Source organism: Myotis daubentonii, chromosome 1 (genome assembly GCF_963259705.1).
Source record: "Myotis daubentonii chromosome 1, mMyoDau2.1, whole genome shotgun sequence".
NCBI lineage: Eukaryota > Metazoa > Chordata > Mammalia > Chiroptera > Vespertilionidae > Myotis > Myotis daubentonii.
This window is the reverse complement of record NC_081840.1, coordinates 27539698-27563638: the sequence shown is the minus strand read 5'-3', so window position 1 is coordinate 27563638 and position 23941 is coordinate 27539698. Positions and strand designations below refer to the sequence as shown.

The window sequence follows — 23941 nt, the reverse complement described above, 5'->3', positions numbered from 1 at the left end:
ATAAAAGGAATGGAAGAGCACTTCTAAGCCTACTTCTGAAAGTCCTCAACAAAGTATGATTATAAAGGCACACGAGAAAATAAAGTAGATGCTAAGACTTTACAAAAGAAATCGAAGTATGTCCAGAGGGAAGTAAAGATGATGCCCTGGAGGGTACGGAGTAAGAAAAAGAGCTGCTGGAAGCATCAGCCCATACTGACTTCATTTTCTTTATTCTTGAAGAGGCCGAGTCAGCTCACATGCCAGTGGTAGCTGAGACCCTGGGGATAGAGCACTCTCTCTATACAAAATTCCGGCACTTCAAGGCCTACTGCACCAAGGCCACTCAGAGACCACTTCCAATACGTTCATTTCCCAAACCTTTATGCTATCAAGCACACAGTGATGAGCTACCATTTAAAAATTCTGGTTAGCTTGCTACTTCCTTCGAGACCAAGATCTCCCCTACTCTCTTTCAATCCCCATCAACTCAAAATAATAAAAGAGGAGAAATTAAAACTAAGAAATTAAAACTAAGGATGTAGCATAGTACTTTCTTACTCCATATAGACCCCCCCACCCCCGAGGGTATGGGCAGTTACCTGATCGTTTCTCCCTCAGAGAGTATGGGAAGTCCAGGGCTTTCCCCGCGTATCTGGAGAGCAGTGAGTCAACGTCGTCCACAGTGAAGCCGATCTCCTGCCTGGCTAGCAGTGGGTGCAGAGTCTGCACAGCCACGGTGGCCCAGTCCACTTTCATGTTCATGAGCAGCTGCTCTAGCATGAGCAGGGGCTTAGAGGACAAGTGGGAATAGCTGGCCCGGTGCTGCTCAGGCAGGGTCAGCAGAACCTGTTGGTGGGGTACATCACAGAGTAAAGAAAACTGTACCCAAACCTCAGAAGAAAGCCGAGATTCTTACTGGGAAAGGGAAGGTGCTAGGGACCAAGGGTACATGGCTAACTACTGAAACTGGCTAGTAGTCTTGTAGGAAGCAAGGCTGGACTATCTAAATCCTCCAGGAAGCAATCAAGAAGCACATTCCAGCCCGGCCAGTGTGATTCAGTGGTTGAGTGTCGTTCCATGCACCAAGAGATCACTGGTTCTATTCCCGGTCAGGGTACATGCCTGGGTAGCACACACCATCCCCAGTGTATGCAGGAAGCAACCAATCCATGTTTCTCTCTCATTGATGTTTCTATCTGTCCCTTTCCTTTTCTCTCTCTCTCTCAAAAAAAAAAAATCAATTAAAACATATTAAAAAACTAGAGGCCCAGTGCATGGATTCGTGTAATGGTGGGGTCCCTCGGCCTGGCCTGTAGGAATCAGGCCAAAACCGGCTGACAGCCCCTAAAGGGTGCCAGGATGTGAGAGGGTGCACGCCAGGCTGAGGGACCCCACCAGGGCATGATCGGGGCCAAGTTTATTTATAAAAACCAGTATGAAAATTATCAATTTTTTTTTCAGGTGATAACTTACAGATCTGATATACTATGACTGATTTGTTGAATTAAATTTTAGTCCAGCCTGGCTGGATAGTTCAGTTGGTTAGAGCAGTGGTCGGCAAACTGCAGCTCGCGAGCCACATGCAGCTCTTTGGCCCCTTGAGTGCAGCCACGAAGTTTCAATCGCACTGTACATGCGCGCCCACACATGGTATTTTGTGGAAGAGCCACACTCAAGGGGCCGCAGTTTGCTGACCATGGGGTTAGAACATTGTCCCGATACGCCAACATTGTGGGTTTGATCCCCAGTGAGGGCACATACAAGAATCAACCAATGAATGCATAAATAAGGGGAACAACAAATTGATGTTTCTTTTTTCTCTTTCAACTGAATAAATAAAAAAATTTTCAAAAAATTTAGTCCAGTATACTAGTTTGCAAGGGAGTGTATAAAACTAAATGTGGTTGAATAGGTGGAAATTTTAATTACTTAACATAATTAATATGTATAATATGTTTTATGGCATTTAGCAGCCCAATATTTGATATGTATTGAACCAAATTTAGTTTTAGGGTTAGAGATGATACTTAAAATTCAGCAGATAAGGTTAACCAAGTGGTAATAAATACTTTAGAAATATTTTAGAAATGCTATAGTTGTTTCATATATAGATGCTGTTATTTATGTTTACATATTTTACTAAAGGCCTGGTGCAAGGATTTGTGCACTGGTAGGGTCCCTCAGCCTGGCCTGTGCCCTCTTGCAATCCAGTCCGGGGGGACCGTGGGAGGGCTCAAGGGCGTGTACAGCCCCTCTCATCCAGTCCCGATCGGCTGGACCCCAGCAGCAAGCTAACCTACTGGTCAGAGCATCTGCCCCCTGGTGGTCAGTGTGCATCATAGCGACTGGTCGAACAGTCAGATACTTGGCATATTAAGCTTTTATTATATAGGATATGACTCAGTTGAAGCATTGTCCCATACACCAAAAGGTTGTGGGTTTTATTTCTGGTCAGGACATATACTCAGGTTGTGGGTTTGATCCCCAGCTAATCGATGTTTCTTTCTCACATTGATGTCCCCCTGCTTCTCCCCTCCTCTCTCTCTCAAATCAATAAAAAAAAAAGTACACTCCAACTACCTTCACCTAGAGGAGGGGTCAGCAAACTTTTACTGTAAAGAGTCAGACAGTAAATATCTTAGACTTTGTGGGCCATATGTTAGTGTAGTGGGGAAAAAGCCACAGATAATACGCAAGTAATGCATGCACTTGTGTTCCAATAAATCTTGATTTCAAAAGTAGGCTCAGGAGTGCATTTAGCCCACAGCTGGTAGACTAATGACCTCTGGCCTAGACCCTCTAGAAATGGCTGAGCTCTGTCTCACTTTAAAGCCACAATTCTGTCCACTTGAGGCTTTATTAGAATGAGCAGTTTAAGATGATATCAATGGATTGCCTAACCTGGCATCTCCAATACCCTACAGGTGAATGATTATTCTAAACTTCTGGAGGTTGTTATCATTAGCCTTGAAATATGTTCATTGGTTCTGCTCATTGCCAGTTTTCAAGGAGTCCCCCATTTTGGTACAATGCATCAAAAGAAAAAAAAAGATGTATTTTCTTCAGGTACTTTTATGTAGTTGAACTCCTAGCAAGTGGGCCAGAGGTCCTATCATATTCCTGGCTGTCCCAGTGCTCATTCTGTTTGTGGGCAGTCTATCTGACTGCCAATCAGAAATGTTAGAAGAGTGTCAGAGGCCCCATCTCACCCCAAACACTCCTTCATTGTTTACTTTTTCTAGTTTATAATTTTTTTCTACTAGTGTCTCCAAGGTTATGTATCAAAGGTAAGGGCCTATTTCCTCATCATATTAACCCTTTATCAAGCAGTAGTTTTAAATCCTCACACCAGAATCCCTTTAGAAGATAGCCAGGCCCTGTTGAAAGAGATTCAGTTTTAATTGATCTGGGGGTGGAGGTCAACTGCTGGTATTTTTAAAAAGACCAGGTGGTTCCCTGGACAGTGGCTCAGTGGACAGAGCGTTGGCCCAGGTCACGGGTTCAATTCCTGGTCAAGTTCATGTACCTGGATTGCAGGTTTGATACCTGGCCCCTGTTGAGGTGCATGCAGGAGGCAATCAATCCATGTTTCTTCTTCTCTCTCTCCCTTCCTCTCCCTCTCCCTCTCCCCAGCCCTTCCTTCCATTCTCACTAAAAATCAATGGGAAAAATATCCTTGGGTGAGGATTAACAAGCAACAACAACAAAAAGTCCAGGTGATTCTAATACATGCTCAGAATTGATATAGCCGATGCCAGGGATAGCATAAAGAGAACTTAAAAGGACCAGATAAAATTCACTTTGGAGGTGGGGCAGTAAGAGAATGACAAGTCCTAAGGGACTCAGCTAGGATATGGTGGGCTGCTAGGGTAAAGATTTTATGTAGCACAGGCCAAAGATGGCAGGTGAAGAACCACTGATGGGCCAATTCTGACAAGGGAGCTGGGCCAACAGTCTCCCCTTGGGCATGCTTTCCCAATACCCGCTTGTCCTCTTTACCTTGGATCCCATGTACAGTGCCTGGATTTCACAGTGTCGAACAGCAGTCAGTTTTCCATAGAAGTGGGTGGTGAGGTAGTTGGCCAAGAAGTGAGATGTGGCCAAGCTAGGGTGTTGGTCGAGGGATTGCTCTGTGACCTCAAGGCACATGGAGGGGTCAGGAATTCTTCGCAGAAGCTGTTGGAGAAGGGCAGAGGAGAAAGGCGAAGCTTGTAGAACACGTAGTCCAGCCTTGCTTTGTTTGAGAACAAAATACTTATGCATTGTAGACTAACCCCTTCTCTGCACTCATTTTTTCCCACCATACCCCCCAGCTCCACACATGATGGCTTTGACAGGATCCAGCAGAATCCGGGACCCAGTTGTACCTAATGCAGAGCTAGTCACATTCTGTTCAAGAATTAGACTATAACCACCTCCTGAAGGACAAGAAGGGGCAGACCTGAGATTGCAAATATTTGCACAAAATTAAGCAGGAACAAAGCCATCTGATTTCACTAACCTTCCTGTACCCTCCTACCCCCGCCCAAATGGGAGAAGTTGGAGGCTTACCTGCAGAGCCTTTTCATGATCTCCTCCTTCTAGAAGATAAAGAAGATGCCTTTGATGTAGGCTGATTAAGTGTTCTCTTGGAATGGGGTAGAGGCAGCCCCACTCCTCACATAGTCCATACTCCTGGAAGGAAACACACACACACACACACCTTCAATACCTTTGAATGACTGGCCTTGGCATTCATGCAGCTTTTGCCTGATTTTTCTCAGCATTCTGAGTCTGCTAAAGCCCCAGAAAGTTTGGTAATTGCTGAATGGAATTTCACTAAAGGATTAAAGTGGGATCATAAACTCAAAGGACTAGAGGGGCAGGTAAGTTATGAAAATGATGGAAGCAGGCTGACTGTTAACGATATGATTTTCATCTCAGCTGTATTATAACAAAGAAAAGCAGACATACAGTGACGGACACTTGGTGTCAGCCCTGAGAGATACAATGGAACTGGGGAAGACTGAGAAGGCCGTCCAAAGGAGACAATGCCTACTCAGCATTGACTATGGCCATAGGAATGTGCCGGTCCAGAGGTACTAGTCTTAAAAAAAATTAAAACAATTTTTAAATAAAAAAGGTCCCTATTTTAAAATGTTAGCAATGAAATCAATATAAAAAATAAAAATTCTGCAGACCAATACTGCATAGGCCAAACAAACATGTTTGGGGTTGGATTCCACCCATGTCCCTCCTTGCTACTTCTCACCCCCAGTTTGTGAACTCTGGATAACCATTTCAGAGAACAGAATCTCCCGGGCATTGTCCAAGTTTTCTAACATGGCGGCATTGGGGATGCCCTCCCACAACTCTGCCTGGTGTTGTCTTCTTCAGGATGCTTCCTTGTTTCTCAGGCTACGCAGATGCCCCGCGGATGCTCCTACTACAATCTGGGCTTACTTCTGTCACTTGATAAATAATAATTTCCTAGGAATACTGTCTCTCATCGGCCCACTTCCCAAAATGTGAGCTGCTCAAGCATAAAGCCCAAGCTTAATTCTCTTTGTTTCACCACCATCTAGCACAGAGCCTAGCAAATAACAGGTATTCAGTAATGTTTCCTGGATGGCTGAACAGCTAGCTGAATGAGCAGATCTACATTTTGAACTATGGTATATCAGCTCCTGAAAAGGTAGACAAATTCTATATAGCTTTCAAATGTCCAATAAACACATGAAAACATATTCAAAGTCATTACTAATTATGGAAATGAAAATTAAAACAATGAGATACCGTCCTATTGGCAAAAAGTGAAAAGTGGGGTAATACCAAAAGTAATGATATGGAGCAACAGGAACTGGGAATGGAAGTATAACCAGGGCAACTGATTGGAAGAGCAGTTGGTAACATCTTAGTGAAGGTGAGATGCTCCTGCCCAATGACACAGCAATTCCACTGCTACATATACATCTTGTACCCAATGTATACAGTGCAGAAAAGGAATGCAAGGTGATAGCAGAAAAGCATCAACTGTTACTATTTTTATACTTCTCTGTATATTGGTAATTCACACACACACCCCCCAGAAAAAGAATGTGATGTAGTTATAAAAAAAGTTGGACATTGATAAGGGGGGAAGGATCTACAGAACTAGCCAGAGAGTTGTAACTCTGAAAAGAGAAGGGGAATATCACTCAGGAAAATGGTACCTTTGCTTCTAGAATCACGTTCATAACAGTTGATGGGTCGTCAACACAACAGTTCCTCAAGGTCTGCCAGTCACACCACACTGGGGTAGCCTGCAAACCTAGAATCTAAGACAGGAAAAGCTATCAAACCACAATGCAGCTTCTTCCTCCATGAACGAGTCGTTGGAGTTTCCAGGGATGAGCCAACCCTCGGTCTCTGTGCCAAAGTCAGGTGTCATAACTTTCCAGGAAAGGAGGAATGGAGCAAATAGGGCAAAGACTGTTTAGAAGAGAATGAACCTACCAGGGAAGCACAATCAGGGAGCAAAGACTGAGTGGTGAGGGCAGGATGGGGGACTTTCACTTGTGAGGGCAGTTCTCAGAGCTTCTGTAACAGCTTGCTCTAGGGTCACTTGCCCTATGCTCCTCCATCTCAAAACTCTACCCAAGAAATTCTGCTGGCCTGAATGTTCTGTGGGCTAACCCTGCATGCAGCATTTAGCTCCTAATGAAAACTGCTGAGCAAGAGCAGAAAGAACATCTTTTTCACCTGCCTTTCTCTGGCAGGGCTCTGTTCAGTTCCAAGTACATATGGAAAATTAGCATATCCCATATAATAAAAGTATAATATGCAAATTGACCAGACGGCAGAACGACCAGTCAGCTATGATGTGCACTGACCACCAGGGGGTAGACACTCAATGCAGGATCTGCCCCTAGCCCGCAGGCTCCAATCACCCCATCAGGGCCTGCAGGCCAACCTCTTGGTCTCTCTCCCCAGCCAGCAGGCTCTGATCGCCCGATGGGGAACGGAGAACTGGGGGTGGGTGGCAGTGGTCGCAGGCAGTGCAGGGGACCCAACTGCCCCACCAGTAGCTCCACACACAGAGGGCAACCAGTTGTGGCAGTGGGGGGTGGGGCTGGCTGCTGGCAGCCAGGGAAGATCGGCCCTGATCCCAGGCCAGGCCTAGGGAACCTACCTGTGCATGAATTTCGTGTGCCGGGCCTCTAGTCTACACTAATAAACAAGAAAAATGGTAATTGGCGTACGACGATACCCTTTTCATTGGCTAATCAGGGCTATATGCAAATTAACTGCCAACTATGATTGGCAGTTAACTGCCAACTATGATTGGCAGTTAACTGCCAACTAAGATTGGCAGTTAACTGCCAACTAAGATTGGCAGTTAACTGCCAACTAAGATTGGCAGTTAACTGCCAACAAGATGGCGGTTAATTTGCATATGTAGGCACAATGCAGGGAGGCGAAAGGGAAAGCAGGAAGAAGCCCCCTGCCACTGACAGTGATCGGAAACCCAGGGGGGGAGCTAAGAGCTGGGGGGGCAGGGCAAAGGCGGCCCTGGGGCCGCCTTTGCCCTGCCCCCCCACCCATGATCGGAGAATCAGGCACCTTTGCCGCCCTGGCCAGTGATAGCAGGAAGTAGGGGTGGAGCCAGCGATGGGAGCTGGGCACGGTCGAAGCTGGCAGTCCCAGGAGCTAGGGGTCCCTTGCCTGGGCCTAAAGCGGAGCCCACGATCACGGGGCCGCTGCAGCTGCGGGTCCCCGCTGCCCGGGCCCGACACCTCAACCAGAGGCGTTAGGCCTGGGCAGGGGCGGAGCCTGCAACCGCGGGGAGCTGGGGGTCCCCTGCTCAGGCCTGACACCTCTGCTGGAGGCCTCAGGCCTGGTCAAGGGGCCAATCCCGGTGATTGGTGATCGGAGGGTGATGAGGGTCAACTTCTCTGGCCGAGGCATCAGGCCTGGGCGGGGGGCTGAGCCGGGGATTGGGGGGATATGATGGTCCCCTTGCCCAGGCCTGAAGCCTGGGTCAGAGGCGTCAGGCTTGGGCGGGGGGGTGGAGCAAGCGATCAGAGGGAGATGGGGGTCCCCTGCCCAGGCATGATTCCTGGGCCAGAGGCCTCAGGCCTGGGCGGGGGCCAGAGCCAGTGATCGGGGGGAGATGGGGGTCCCCTGTCCAAGCCTGACACCTCTGGCGGAGGTGTCAGGCCTGGGCAAGGGGCCGATCAGGTGATCAGAGGGTGATGGGGGTCTACGCCTCTGGCCGAGGCATCAGGCCTGGGCAAGGGGCAGAGCCAGCAATCGGAGGGGTCTGGGGGTCCCCTGCCCAGGCCTGACGCCTGGGCCAGAGGCATCAGGCCTGGGCTGGGGGCAGAACCAGTGATGGGGGGAAATGAGGGTCCCCTGCCCAGGCCTGACACCTCTGTCAGAGGCATCAGGCCTGGGCAAGGGGCCGATCCTGTGATTGGAGGGTGATGGGGGTCAACGCCTGAGGGCTCCCAGTATGTGAGAGGGGGCAGGCTGGGCTGAGGGACACCCCCCCCCCACACACACACCCAGTGCACGAATTTCGTGCACTGGGCCCCTAGTTAATAAATAATAATACAAAAATAAACCCTGTGTTTCATGTGCTCACAACTGTAATCCTACTTTTGCCCCACCCTGTATATGTGAAAAGGCTTTGTAGACTATAAAGCATCATCCAATGTTAAAATTATAGGAGTAATTAAAATAAGACCCAGACAGGAGGCCTCCTTGTTGTTCACTTAAGAACAGAAGCCAGATGCAAAGCAAAAGCCAGGCCTAGATTTTCTGTTTCTTAGAATCCACCATCACATGAGAATAGACTAGGTACAGTTGGTAACAGAGAAATGCAGTTCCTTTCTCTTGATGCCAGGGTATGTACCTTCTGATACATCTGCAGCTCCGCCAGCTTTCTCTGTAGTTCACACCTTAGTTCCGCTCGGACAGTTGTGTCTGAAATGCAGTAGGCCAGGATCTCCAGGCATGACTCCAAGGGCCACCTGTCCACAAACTTTAGGGCTAGCTGACTTCTCAGAGATGCATCCTTCACAGGAAACAGGTACTGCCAACCTTCTTCGTCTACAAGAAAAAAAGATGCCCAGAGGCAGTAAGCCTGGCACCAGAAGAGCTCCAGAGTCCAGGTTACTTTTTAATTTATTTATATTTTTATTGACTTCTAGAGAGAGAGGAAGGGAGAGGGAGAGAATCATCAATGTGAAAGCAAAACACTGATCAGCTGCCTCTGCAGCCCCCCACTGGGGACTGAGACCACAACCCGGGCATGTGCCCTGACCAGGAATCAAACCAGCAACCTTTCGGTGCAGGGATGACACCTATCCAACTGACCCACACCGACCATGCTAGGCTACTTCTTAAGAGAAGGGCCTGTTCACTTTCATGAAACAGGAGTTTGGAGGATCTTTAAGATCCAAATGACCTTAACTAGTTTAGACACTTGGAAGCACTACTACATGGCAAGGAGAAACGTTATACCCTCTGTTTCTCTTTATGCAAACTTAGTCATGAGACTTTTTGAAGAGAGAGGAAGAGAAGGAGAAAAGAGAGGAAGAATAGGAAGAAAGAAGGGGAGCAGGAAGAAAGGAAAGACAGAACAGATGAAGCTCTCCATGTTCTGGAGTGCTGCACATATAGCAATATTTCAGACTCAACGAGTCAGTGCAACTTTTAGTTTTCCCTACAATTTCCACTCTATGCCATACGTAACTACTTGAATGTTACTTCAGGTAAACTAGTTTCACTCCCTCAGTATCCTCTGTCATTATTAGTAGATCTCTCTCTCTCCCCACCCATTTCAGAGCTGAAAAACAGACTCCAAACAGAGAAAACTGCATAACCATCCAGTCAGGGGACTCCTTCCCCTTCTCAGGATGGATTTTCTTCTTTCCACAGGGAAGCCAGGCCCTCTACCCAGAAACCATTCACTACACTACACGATCTTACTCCCCCAAGTGGAGTGTTGTAGGTCACTGGCTCTCAACTCTGGTCACACATCAAAATCTCCTGGGGAGCTTTTCAAGTAGGGGTGGTCAAGCAGGCCCATGGGCTGTTTTTATAAATTGTCTTACTAAAATATAGCCATGCTCATTTGTTTCTATATCCTCTATGGCTGCTTTCATTCATGTAACAATGGAAGAGTTGAGTAGTTTCAAATGAGACTCTACGGATTTCAAAGTCCTTAAAAGAAAAAATTTGCCTGGCCAGTGTGGCTCAGTGGTTGAGCTTTGAACTATGAACCAGGAGGTCATGGTTCCATTCCTGATCAGGGCACATGCCTGGGGTTTCAAGCTCGATCCTCAGTTGGGGACATGTAGGAGGCAGCTAATCAATGATTCTCTCTCATCATTGATGTTTCAATCTCTCTCTCCCTCTCTGATATCAGTAAGAATATATTAAAAAATAAAATAAATTTGCTGATCCCCATTTTAAAGTAAACATTTACCTAATTCCATCCCAGGCTCCTGGGGATGGAGCTCAGACCTTTGTGGTTTATTGAATCTTCCAATGGTTCTGATATGCAGGGTCGAGAATATTGGTTATGAATACGTATTCTAAGGTTAGACCTAGGTTTTAAGCGCTGCTCCATCACTTACTCTCCTGGGCAAGTTTCCTACCCTTATGGTGGCATCTTCCTCTAGAGCAGTGGTTCTCAACCTTCTGGCCCTTTAAATACAGTTCCTCATGTTGTGACCCAACCATAAAATTATTTTCATTGCTACTTCATAACTGTAATGTGGCTACTGTTATGAATCGTCATGTAAATATCTGATATGCAGGATGGTCTTAGGCGACCCCTGTGAAAGGGTCGTTCGACCGCCAAAGGGGTCGCGACCCACAGGTTGAGAACCACTGCTCTAGAGTTACTGTGAGGATCAAATGTGATGATACACTCAGTTAGTGCTAAATCCTATGAGCAGTAGTGAAGGAGAGAGATGTAGTATTCTGCTCACCACTTGCCACAGCACAGCTCAGGACTGCATCCCGTATGCTGCTCAAGTCGTCCATGTCTCGACCGTACACTTCAGTGAGCTGAAGGGCCCGGGGCCAATCTCTGGCCACCAGGGCTTCCTTGAAGGCCTCAGTGAGCACATCCAGGGCAACAGGAGAATGCAGGCCCAGGAGGACAGTAGAGAGACTAGCCTGGCCACAGAGACTCGCTGCCAGACTTTGCTCCTGCTTGGAGGACCCTCGGAGGGGCTCCCAGGCGGCCAGGAGCGAGGCCTCCAGCATAGGGAACTGTTCCAGAAGGCGAACACACTCCCGGGCTACCTGTTCTGCAGTGAGAGGTACCTCCCTGCGGCCACGAAGCTCCTTCCATGACAAGCTGGGCTTGGTGACCTTTGATCCCCGGGAAGCCCCCAGACAGGCCACTGTAGCCAGCAGCTTAGAGCGGGATTTAAGGAAGGCCAAGGCAGAGGAGGTGAGGGCTGAGGGTGATGAATCCTTTGAGGAGGAGCTGGGCTTTTTCTCTGATGTGGGGTTCTCAGTCGGCTTTGGGGAGCTCTGTGCAGAAAGGGGGAGGTCCTCCAGACAGTGGGAGGTGTGCAGCTGGGCCAGGATGCCCAGGTGGGTCAGGAGAGATGACACCTGCTGGCTCTGCAGGGAAGGGGAAAGGGCAAGGGGCTCACAGCAGCAGTTGACGATGACCTGAGGCACACTCAGGCTGAGTCCCTCTCGGGCCAGAAGGGCTGCTATCCTGGAAGGAGAGAAGCATAGGCACCATCAGCTAATCTCTGACTTTCCTTATGTTCACATGAGCAAATGTACATGCAGGCTCTTTAATTGTCTCCCCTCTTCTTTTAAACACAAAAGGTTGCCTATTAGACATACTGCCCTATCCTTTGCTTTTTTACTGAATAACGTATCTTGGAGATCTGTTCATATCCCTCTACACTACAGAGAGGCCCCTCAGTTCTTTTGACAGGACATATTATTCCATTATGGGACGAACTATAATTTAACTAGTCTCCTGTTAGGGACTATGGATTTTTCTGATCTGCTGCTATCTATGATAATAAAAGCGCAATATGCAAATCGATCAAACAACTGACGAGCAGAACTACCGTCCAGACAACCACACTATGACACACACTGGCGCCAGGCCAGGCAAGGCAAGGCGAGTGCTATGCGATTGGTCAGGGAGCCCCGCCATCATCCCACGATCGCCCTGCAGAGGGAGGCCCAGGCCACCCGGCCAGTGGCCACAGAGGGAGGCTGCAGCGGGTGGGCGGGGCCTCCTTCTGCAGGGCGATCTGGGGGCCCCGCAATCAACTGCCCCACAGAGGGAGGCCCACACCACTGGCCAGTGACACTGTGGCAGGTATAAGGGGCCGGCCAACGATCGCCCCGCAGAGGGAGGCCCAGGCCAGCCAAGCGATCGCACCCCACGCCTGTTGCCCACAGAGGGAGGCGACCAGTGGCGGGGGTGGGGGTGGGGGGGAGTGCTGCACAGATGGCAAGCAGTGGCAGCAGGAGGGGCAGGGCTAACTGCCGGCAGCCAGGGGAAGGAAAGCCCCAATAGGCCCTGATCGCCGGCCAGGCCTAGGGACCCTACCCGAGGAGTCCTGGATTGCAAGAGGGCGCAGGCTGGGCTGAGGGGACCCCCACCCCCCCTGCACAAATTTTGTGCACCGGGCCTCTAGTTATATACAAGGCTGTAACAGACATCATTTCCCATATGTATAATAAAACCACAGGATAAATTCCCCAACATGAATTTTTAGGTCAAAGGATAAATGAATTTGTAATTTTAGTAGATATGGACAAACTGCCTTCACATAGGGGCTTGTGGAAATTTATATCCCACCAACCCATGAGAATGCTTGTTTTTCTATAGCGTAGCCAACTAATGTGTTATCAAAATTTTTAGATTTTTTTCCTATTCCTAAGTGAAGATTCTTCCCTTAATTTTATATTTGCGATGTAAATTTTAGTGGTGGCAAGAGAGAAAGAAAGGAATTTCAATGTAGCTGTATAAGAGTAAATGCAAATCAAGGGCAAAGTCTAGAAATAACTTTACTCCCTATACAACCCCACAAAGCCCTCACTTGCCGGGGTCCAACCCCAGCAGGTCCAGGGGTCCCCAAAGGCGTGGACGGAGTCGGCGAAGAAGGAATGACACAGGGACTTCTCCAGCCAGGTTTGGTCACCAGGTTCTAGTCAGGTTCTCTTGCCAAGTTCTATAGTCAGGTTCAGTCCAGGATCCCCTGCCATGCTCTCTCGCCAGGCTTTGCCTCAAAACTCCGAGGCCAGTCCCTGTCCAGGATCCTCTGGCATGCTCTCTCCAGTGAAGTTCTTCTGTCTCTAGAGAACGTTCTGTGTAGGTTCTGTGCCTAGGCTCTCTCTCTTGGTCCTGTCTTCCAAGCCCTGTGTTCTCAGTTCTGTGTCTGAAGTTCTGTCTTCTGAATTCTGTCTCATGAGTTCTGTCTTGTTGATTCTGTTCTAAGTTCTGTGTCTTTCTGTCTTGTTACATCTGTATTTATACCAGTTGATTCAATCCTATCAATCTCTATTACAAAGGTTAGGGCGTTTCTTATCTCCATTCCAGGGAGAAAAGATTATGTAGTTTAAGCATGATTGTTCGTAGTTAAAGGGATTAATTACCCGCCTGGCACTTAGTTGAGGGGTTTTATTCCCTCCCTAACTTCAGGGAAAAATCCCTACCTGGGGATTCAACCTTTCTCGGAGAGGTGACCTTGGTTAAAACACAGCGCCAAGAAGGTGAGCAAACATATTAAGAACCGTATGCCATATATGCCAGGTCCCTTGAAACAGCAAGGATGGACCGGCTCCTGGCACTCACTGTCATTGATGAAACAGTTAGGCAGGCCCATGCTTGACTCCCATAGGGTAGCTCCTACCTGTCTGGTGGAACTTGTCGCTCAAGCAGGAGGTGTGACACCAGCTGGGAAGAGCTTTGTTGCAGGAGAACAAAGGGATTTCCAACTCTGACCTCCACGTGATCTGCAAAGGTAAAGAAAGTGACCACTGGCTGCACAGTTCATAGCCCGGTTTTCCAGAACCAATAACAAAGTAGTGAGCTCCTCCTGCTCATCCAACGTGACTGGGGTGCAGGCGACACTCAGTCTGCGATGCAAGTAGGAATCTGGCACTCAGATCAGAGACTTGGCTCCTCCTCTGGGTCCTCATGCCCATGACGGGCTGAAGGTCTAAGGTTTTTTTGAGTCATTAAAGCCGTCACAGTTTATTGAGCGCTTCATGTGCTGTACAACCATACTAGGTACTGGGGAGACAAAGGTGAATAAAACACCGAAGACTAACAGAAGACCTTATGAATCGAGTGTCCTTGGCTACTGCTGTGTCCAGAACCTGTTAATTGAATCTTTCCTCTTCCTCGCTCTAAACACCCACGAATCTTGTTTCCTCTTCCTTGCTACTTACCAGGCTCAGAGCGCAGACTCTGAACAAGAACTGCAGCCAAGGTGCTGCAGTAACTGGAGAAGGTGCCCATGTAGTCCGTCTGCCCGCTGCCCACGGGGGCCTGTCTGCCCAGAGTCTTCTGGAGGAGCTCAGTCTGGACGTGCACAGGGTGGGCCTCTACCTCTGGAGCTTTCTGGGCTGCCTGTTCCACCAGGGACGAGAGCGGAGAACTCCTTGGCTCTGAGAGCAGCAATGGTGGAAAGGATGGAGGCTTTAGTCTGTGTGTCCAGCTTTGGGTCAATTTCCAACACAATTATGTGAACTGGGCTTCCGTCCCCTGCATGGGGCCTTCCATAGCTCGGGACTACACTTACAAGGCAGCTACAAACTCCCAAGTTGATTCCCAGCCAGGAAGAGCTTTGAGTTGGGAGAAATCAGGGTGAATGGTTCTGTGCTCACCCCTGTGACTCTGGGGTTGGAATGGCTTTTGGGGAAAGGTTAATCAATATTTACTGAGTAACTTTGGGGTATATTGCTCCTTAGGGATAAGAAAAATGTATCGGCTAATGAATGCTAACCATCCCTTCACTTGAGAGGCAGGGGAACAGTGGAGTTAGTTATGAGACGTGCACTGGCGAACTGGAGGGCTAGTAGGGCTCAGTGCTGAAGTCCTAAGCCTCTGCTCCAGCTTCCTCTCCCGAGTTCAGTCCTCATCTGCTCCCACACTTGGACCTGTACCTGGCAGCTCCAGTGCCTCCCTCAGCGACTGAAGGATCTGGTCCAGCTGCTGGGAGAGGGTGGCATGGCTGGCGGCGCAGTCCTCAGTGAGGCTGGGCCAGCACGTCTGAAGCAGCTCAGCAATGCTGCACCGGGGAAGGCCTCCTCCTTTTTCTTCTACGCTCTCTATGGAAAGCAAACGAGAAAGAAAAAGTAAGGTTGATGTTGACCTAGTGTTCTGAGTCTGGGAGAAAAAAAAAAAAGGGAGAAAAGCAACTCACCTGATTTAGTTTGTCCGGCTGATGTAAGTAAATAATTGAGAATCTTACTGATTTGCTGAAGAACAACTGGAAAACCTCGAATGCCATCAGCACCGGGGAGGACATGGTCTAGCTGCCGACCTGGGACCAGATGAAGAAAGAGGGAATGCAGAAAAAATAAGGTACTTTCAGAGACTGCTTCTCAGTCCTGTGCTTGCTTGTGCAATTTTATGTTCTCCAATATTAAGGAGGAAATAGATGCTGTGCCATTTTGGGTGACAGCCAGCACAGCTGGCTTCTCTGCCTGAGGTGCCAGGGCCATCTCCTGAAAGATGCCTCAGCTGTCAGCGCAGCAGGCCGAGAATCTCTGGCACTGCCATGCAATCGCCGTCCTAGGCCAATCAGGCACTTCCTGTGGGTTTGCCTTGGTACTGCCCTCAGCTGAGGACTTGACCTGAGATCGTATCTGTCTTCTCTAACTGCTTTAAGTAGGATCTTGAACCCTCACTATGAACAATTTTATGAAGAGATGACTCATTATACCTCCCCAATACACCTATACTTGGGATAATCTGGAGACACAGTAGGTACTAAATTAATTCCTAACTGACTGGCCTGAAACTGCTCCAGCTACTAACAGTTTGAGTAATATCTCCTTTTATTTTAGAACTAGAGACCCGGTGCACAAAATTTTTGTACTGGGGGGTGAGGGTGGGGAGACTCTCAGCCCAGCCTGCACCCTCTCGCAGTCTGGGAGCCCTTGGGGAATGTCCGACTGCGGACATCCTTAGCACTGCTGCGGAGGTGGGAGGCTCCCGCCACCACCGCTGTGCTCGTCAGCCATGAGCCTGGCTTCTGGCTGAGTGGAACTCCCCCTGTGGGAGTGCACTGACCACCAGGGGGCAGCTCCTGTGTTGAGTATCTGCCCCCTGGTATTCAATGTGCCTCATAGCGACTGGTCGTTCTGCCGTTTGGTTGATTTGCATGTTAGCCTTTTATTATATAGGATAAAAGTGCTAGATGAGGGGGAGAATTGTTCCCCAAAAAAGAATCACAAGTGCCACAGTATACTTTCTTAAAAGGACCATGTGGGCATTAAAGGACATATTAACTGGCAGCTCAGAAGTGATTTGGAGAGGTGTGCAGAAGAGAGTTAACACAGCAGGCCTGAGACATCTGTCCTCAGAAAGGCCTGCTCTCAAGGTTGGCCCTTGGCAGTATCTGTGGCCTTTACTGGCAAACGGTTTCCTATACTGCATAAAAGTTTCCCTAAATGATGAGAGTGGCTCACTGTGCCTACGCTCTCTGTACACCGTGGTTCAGTCTGAACACCTGCTTTCCTTCTGAGAGTCTGGAATTCTGGAACACAATGGGCAGAGGGTGCCTTTGTTACCAGCACCCGGTAACAACCTTGGGCTTGTGTCTCTAATGAGCTTCCCTATAGGCAACACTTCAGCCTTGTCACAACTCACTGCTGGGGGAATTAAGCCTGTCCTCTATGCCTCCACAGGGAGAGGACTCTTAGAAGTCTTTTGCTTAATTTCTGTGGATTATCCTGAGCCTTTTCCCTCTGCTGGTTTTGCTTTGTATCCTTTTGCTGAAATAAATCTTAGTCATGAGTGCGACTACATGCCGGGTCCTGTGAGTTCTCAAGGAATCACTGAGCCCAGGAGTGGCTGCTCACAGTGCAGCCTATTCACTGTTCCTTGTGCCCATCACTGAGAGAACAGGCTCCTTCCTCCCTCCCGGGTCAGTCCTTCCAATGTTTGCTGTGTGTGAACTTTACCCAAATCGATCTTCACATTCTTCTGCCTTCATTCCTTCAAGAATTCCGTGTACACATTTTGATGTCATTTACCTCAAGGTACAATCTTCCCTCCACATTTTCCCTTATACGTGGTTTACAAACTCAAGACTATCATAGGTTAAGTGGGGTTCACTCAGAAGGGGAATGTAGTCTAAAGACAAATTCCATTTACACCATTTTTGAATGTCTATTTATTCTTTAAATTTATCTGTAAATCAGAAAACAATTTCTTAATTATTGCAGAATGCTATGTCTAGTAAGATGGTGAGGTTCTCAGCAGACTATACTTATGCCATCAGGCTGCACATGAGGACATTAACTAATCTGCTCTCCCTGCCCCTCCTTCCCCAGTAAGTACTTTTTTCTTGCACATTTTCTCAAGTATCTCAGAAATCCATTTGAGAAGGAAGGACTAAAGCAGAAGCACTCACCCCGGCTCTCAAGGCTGCTGTTCAGACGTCGCTCAGCCGTTTCCAAGAGCTGCTTGCAGGTTTTCCACAGCTGGCACTGAGAGCAAGCGAGGTCAAACGCAGCCATGGCGGGGGGACTGAGCTCTTCCAGAACCTCTCTCAGGGGGTCAGTGGGCTCCAGCAGGGTGCTGCTTATCCAGAAGTCCTCCTGGAGTATGGGGATGGGGTCTCCAGAGGGGCTGAGCAGCTTGTCGGTCACGTCCGAGATGGAATAAAATACCATCCCTGGATGCCAGCAGTGGAGCAGAAAGTAAGGTTAAAATGATTCTATATGCCACTTTTATTTTATTTTATTTAGGTCCTTCTGCACAGGATATCTTCTATGCATATTAGTACCATCATTGCAACCCATTCTTATGGCATCAAAACAACGGCATGGAAAGGAAGACCAAGAGAAACCAAAATGGAGGAGATGAGTGAGGGCTTCTTCCAAATGGGATCTAAAAGCAGGTTGAGCCCTAACTGGTTTGGCTCAGTGGATAGAGCGTCGGCCTGCAGACTCAAGGGTCCCGGGTTCAATTCCGGTCAAGGGCATGTACCTTGATTGTGGGCACATCCCCAGTAGGGTGTGTGCAGGAGGCAGCTGAATTGATGTTTCTAACTTTCTATCCCTCTCCCTTCCTCTCTGTAAAAAATCAATAAAATATATTTTTTTAAAAAAAGCAGGTTGAGAAAGAATGAGGTGGATCTGTGTGCTCATCAGAAAAGAGCTCTAAAATATGCTGTGAAAAAGCAAGGCAGACAACAGTACTTGCTGTAAGAGCCCATTTATATTAAAAGCAAAAAGCGCATATATATTTTTGAATAGCTATTGAAAATTCTGGGAGAACAGAGAAGGGGCAGTGTGGGATGCTACCTGTTCTGGGATGGTACAGAGCCTAGACTAGTAAGATAATTTGAAAACGTGGGACATAATTCCACTTTTAAGAAAATGCATAGGTTTTCAAGAAAATGGCAGTCCTGTCCCCCTGGCTCTCTCATAGTGTCCCATGCAGAGCAAATTGTGGCCTTGAACCATTGCCTGATCTCTGCCTGTGGGCTGGCTACAGGCACTGAAGCAGGTTGCACAGTGGGAAATAAAGAAATAATGAAAGGATCAGTTTTTTCAGTGCAGCCATGGCTGAGAATTGAGACCCGTGAATTGCAGGCCATGAGTTAAACACAACTTTTTCACTTTACGGAAAAGTGAAGTAATATGCTTTATCCTGAATAGTTACATGGAAGGAAATAAACTCCTAACCATTTCCCAAAGCACAAGATAGTGGCCATGAAAACACATGGTGACAAGAGCATTCACACTCTTCAGTGTTAGTCACACAGGACAAGCTTAATGGAGTAGCTCGAGGGGTAGTATGTGACCGCCATGGTCAGGGAAGTTGGGCACAGCTAGAAACCAACCCTCAATCTGCTGTTCTTCAAATCCAAGTGTCCTGCCCTGGATTTCTGCTCACCTTCATGATGATGAGCCTATTGTTTGGGTGGCTTTTCCCCTGACACCCTCCTTCCCCAGACACCTCCCCACCTGTGGTGGCAACGGGGAAGCCTGACCTGCCGCCGCAGCGCTGCCAATGGCCTGTAGAGTTGAGCGGCCACTGCCAGTTCTTCGAATGGTGCTGCTACCCCCGTCTGAGTTCTGGTTCTCAATCTTGTGCTCGACGCGGGCCAGCTCCTGGATCACCTCCTGGTAGCGCTCCACGAACATCAGTTCCCCTGAGCTGGGCGAGGACTTCAGGTCGAACATGAACACCACCTGGTACAAGACAGGCGGGAGTGTGGCTGTGGTGGGCCCATGTCTAGAGATACGGGATCTTGCCTATCATTAGACTATGGCCCTAAAACATCTGCTTTGTAGGATGGGAAGAGCACTGCATGTTAGAAGAGTAGATCAAATATAGAAATTACTTATCCAAGCCAGCATGAAAGCCACCACAGCCCCAGTAGAAAATTGGCAGAAGGTGTGGACAATTTCAGAGAAAATGAATGACTAATACATAGATGAAAAATGTTATCCCTTTCAGTAATCTAGGGAATTTCAGTCACATTAATACCATTTTGCATCTATCACAATGACAAAGTATAAAAATAAGCCCTCAGGGGGGAGTGGTAAAAGGAACTGTCGCAACCTTTTTTGAAAAGCAATTTGGCAATCCATAAAGCTTTAAAAACATTTATATTCTTTGACATAGAAATTTTCATGAGAAACTTTCTTACAGAAACAATTCAAAAGGCCTAATGCCTAAAGGTGATAATCTTGGCACTATTTATTACAAGGTTGAAAATAATCTAAATGTTGAGTAACAGGAGAATGGTCAAATGCAGCTACCTGATCAGACTACTCTAAGGTCATTAAATCAGGTACAAGGCAAATGTTAAGAAGGCATTATATAAGGTTTTAAATTCAAAATAATCTTGGCTATATAAAAGTCACATGGATCTTGGAAAAATAATGGCAAAGAGTATTCGTTACCTTAATTGGTTCTGGACAATAGGGTTACAAGTAATATTATTTTCTTGTTAATACCTTTGGTATTTACTTGTAATATGCATGGCTTATTCTGTAACCAGGTTAACAAAATAAAGCTTTTATTAAAAAAAAATTCAAGCCCTAGCCAGTTTGGCTCAGTGGATAGAGCACTGGCCTGTGGACTGAAGGGTCCCAGGTTCGATTCTGGTTAAAGGCACATGCCCAGGTTGTGGGCTCGATACCCAGGAGGAGGTGTGCAGCAGGCAGCCAATCAATGATTCTCTCCCATCATTTATGTTTTTATCTCTCTCTCCCTCTCTGAAATCAATAAAAATATATATATTTTAAAAAGGTGACTTTCATTAAAAAAAAAAAAAAAAAATCAAGGGTCCAGGAAAGGAAGCGGAAGTGAGGACATTTAGGGGTAAAGGATCAGGGGCTCACAGTTGACTTAACTCTGGATTTGGGTGTAACAAAGGCTGGTGAGGGTCCTATCCTCCCTAGAGGGTCAGAGTTACCACTGTCATTAAAGTATGGAACCTAAAATGACCAGAGGAAGCTACTCAAAAATTCTCCTATCGCCTAGATTTTATCCTTGATTTATTCTTCAACAACTGAACTAAAATGAAAGAAAAATTCTGACCTACATGTGAAGGGATGAGCACAGTGTGATAAATATATCAATGAAGTTTTAAAAATTAGAAAGGTGGGTTTTCATGCTATTAAATTTAAACAATAGCAGAGGATTCTTATATTTCTCACAGCTTGTACAGCATCCTCTTAACAACCCCACGAGGTAGGACAAGCAGGTATTATATTTAACTCTCATTTTTAAGTGAGGATACAGAAGCTCAGGGAGGGCAGGTGTTTCTGATTTCTTCTTGCGCTCATCCCTCAACAACACAAACATTTTAATTCGGTAGCCCCTACACTTGTATATTGAACTGGCATTCTATTTCTTATTAAACATTGTCTGCGTCATGACTTCTAACTATTAAAAACATGTATGTGTTCAGAGAAAGCTTATAAGGAAAGAAACAAAAATATTTCCATGTTTTGAAATGGTGAGCTTGTAGCTAAATATTTTATCTTGTTAAATACTATTTATGTTAAAACAAACCAATGATTCAACAGCTTAAACCTCCTGCAATCTGGGTCTTGAAATCTGCAATGCTGGGGACTGGGCCTTGTACATGGAAACTCTGGATGTGGCCCCTCTAATGTTCCCAAGCGGCTCTGGTCACACAGGTATCCAGCTCTGCCTGAGGCCCGGCAGGTTCCAGATGGCTAGAGGTGGACTTCACATTCTTTTCTATGACAAGGTGAGGCCCAGGCTACTGACACCAGCTGCCCAGCCCCTTACCTGATGGGCTTCTGCAAAGTTCCCCCGGAGGATGCAGGATGCCAGCAGCGACTCCGGTGGGGAGAACATCATGGGGATGAATGAACTTTGAGTTTGGGGCTGCAACTCATTCCTTGCAGACACGATGTTCAGACTTCCCTCTGTTGGGACACAGAAGGTGGGGGCCAAGGAAGCAACAGAAATTGAGGAAAAACTACACTGCTGTAACCTCCCACCAAACTCTTTATCTTCAAAAAGTTTATTTTTTAAAAGGTGTGTAAGTGGGTATTGATTTTCCCTCAATTGAAGGGCAAACCTATGCTATCATGTTTGAATATAATACTTAAGTACATTCTTAGGTATTCACCTGTTTCTCTCTGCTAATGGGTAACTTGACTGATAGTGACACAGCCCTTTCCCTACTGAAATCTGTTTGGCCATGGGCAGAACCAAACTTCTTTTTAAAGAAATTGATATATAATTGACATATAACATTGTATTAGTTTCAGGTATACTAGTACAACATAATGATCTGATATATTGTGAAATGATCACCAAAGTTTAGTTTTCATCATCACACATGGTTGCAAATTTTTTTGAGACTTTTAAAATCTACTCTTAGCAACTTTTAAATACACAATACAGTAGTGTTAACTATAGTCACCATGCTGTATGTTACACCCCCAGGACTTCTTTATCTTACAAATAAGACTGTGCCCTAGCCGGCTTGGCTCAGTGGCTAGAGCGTGGGCCTGCAGATAGCAGGGTCCTGGTTCAATTCCAATCAAGGGCATGTTCCTTGGTTACAGGCTTCTCCCCAGATCGGGCCCTGGTCGGAGCTAGTGTAGGAGGCACCCAATCAATGTGTTTCTCTCACATTGAAGTTTCTCTCTCTCTTTCCCTCTCTCTTGTGTTCTCTCTAAAAAATCAATGGAAAAATACCCTTGGATGAGGATTAAAAACACAAGAACTGCTCAGTCCAGGTTTCTACAGCAGGGTGTGTGGCAACTCCGTATCAGGGCAAAGCTGCTTGAAGTGGGCAGCCGGTTGGGACCCCCATACCTGAAGTACTTGTGCTTAGCTCACTACTTGTACTTTCCAGGGAGGGATTGGAACCTCTGTCCCGGCCATCTAGAGGTGATAGGAAGAAGAGAGAAAATCAACCATCAACTCTTTAAAATGTAGAAAGTGAGAAGTTGGCTTGAAAATCAAGATCTGGGTAGAGTGAAAGGATAATGGTTAAGTACTATATCCACTGCTTCTTCTACAGCAAAATGCAAGTTCCTACAGACTAAAGGTGAAGGGCTGGCTTAATATGGCGCCAATGCTCATTGGGTAGCAGCTTATACCAATGGTTCCAACATGTGGGTCTCAGAGCCCCCGGGCTTTCAAGTTACTTCTAGGGGTCCTTACTAAGCACTGTCAATGTGACTAGAAAGTAGGAGGGTACAAAGGAGGGCACAAGTTTTTCTGACACAGCAAAAGCTGTTCTCATGCTAAGGACCCCGTTATTTAGTGCCCTTGTGGAAAAGCTCCTTCTCAACATGGCTCTTCATAGCGAATGGAGGCTCACTCTTCCTAGGGTGGTCACCCAAGGGTAATGCCAGCCCTACGCAAGGGCGTCTGCTTGGCTCACCATTTGGAAAGGACACACAGCTGTAGGAAAGATGGCGTGTGCATTCTTGGGGTGGATGCGTCAAGTGGATGCAAGCCTTTGACTCAAACCAATTAACTGAGCAGCTTAAGGGCCTTAGCAACTCAGCCTTGACGTCTTCCAGGTTTCTCTCATACTATCCTCCATTCTATCCACTATGTTAACTTTTCTCATTGCCACTGCTGGAGCCTTCTCATTCTGAGCTTAGTTCAGGAGCCACGTTTTCCATAAAACGTGTTTCCCTGACTTCTGCAGGCGATGCTGCTCTCTTCTAGAGACAGCTTCTGTTTCCAGGCAGTGCCTCCGTGCAGTTTAAGTGTTTCATGTATACCGTCTGTGTAGGTACATTATCAATCCTTCGAAGGCAAAGTCCTGATGTAAGCCTCATTCACTTCCCTCAAGATACTTCGTGTTATTTAGCACATAGGAAACTCTTATGAATTCCCTGTTAATTATTTAAAAACCAGCACCAAAAATCATAATGGAAATTTTATTATCTAAAAATTTAACACACCTGTATAATGGTCCTGTATAAAATTCTGTAAGAAAAATTCAAATTCAAAAGACAAAATGAAGGGGAAGAAAGTTAGCACATAATGACAGAATGTTACCCATAATGTATAAAAAGCTTCTTACAAGTCAATAAGAAAGATGAACTCAACAGAAAATATGGACCTCAGACATGAATAGGCAGCTCACAGAAATAATGTAAATTGCCAATAAATATGTAAAAGACATTCAACCTTAAACTAAAAGCTAATATTAAAACAATGATAAACATTGCTGTATTAATCATATTGAACCAGATTTGAAAAAATCTGATAATACTCATTTTTAATGAATGTGTGTGCAAA

General features: G+C 46.7%; 1 protein-coding gene and 1 non-coding gene across 3 annotated transcripts in view; one reads left to right on the top strand and one right to left on the bottom strand.

Annotated features, from left to right (window-relative positions):
* Positions 1–23941, bottom strand: part of ZFYVE26 (zinc finger FYVE-type containing 26) — a 73170-nt gene that overhangs the window by 27170 nt on the left and 22059 nt on the right. For both annotated transcript variants that reach the window (XM_059692611.1, XM_059692620.1), the window contains exons 13-26: positions 22496–22564; positions 21455–21594; positions 19176–19377; positions 17589–17852; positions 15372–15491; positions 15112–15276; positions 14395–14613; positions 13854–13956; positions 10944–11689; positions 8858–9054; positions 6174–6278; positions 4534–4656; positions 3982–4158; positions 582–828 (exon numbers count right to left, since the gene is read on the bottom strand). In XM_059692611.1, the coding sequence (XP_059548594.1) occupies positions 582–828; positions 3982–4158; positions 4534–4656; positions 6174–6278; positions 8858–9054; positions 10944–11689; positions 13854–13956; positions 14395–14613; positions 15112–15276; positions 15372–15491; positions 17589–17852; positions 19176–19377; positions 21455–21594; positions 22496–22564 (2877 nt within the window). The remainder of the gene's footprint in view (positions 1–581; positions 829–3981; positions 4159–4533; positions 4657–6173; positions 6279–8857; positions 9055–10943; positions 11690–13853; positions 13957–14394; positions 14614–15111; positions 15277–15371; positions 15492–17588; positions 17853–19175; positions 19378–21454; positions 21595–22495; positions 22565–23941) is intronic.
* On the top strand, positions 18561–18699 carry LOC132224818 (small nucleolar RNA SNORA42/SNORA80 family). The gene has a single exon (XR_009450737.1). It is a non-coding gene; the product is annotated as a small nucleolar RNA SNORA42/SNORA80 family (small nucleolar RNA).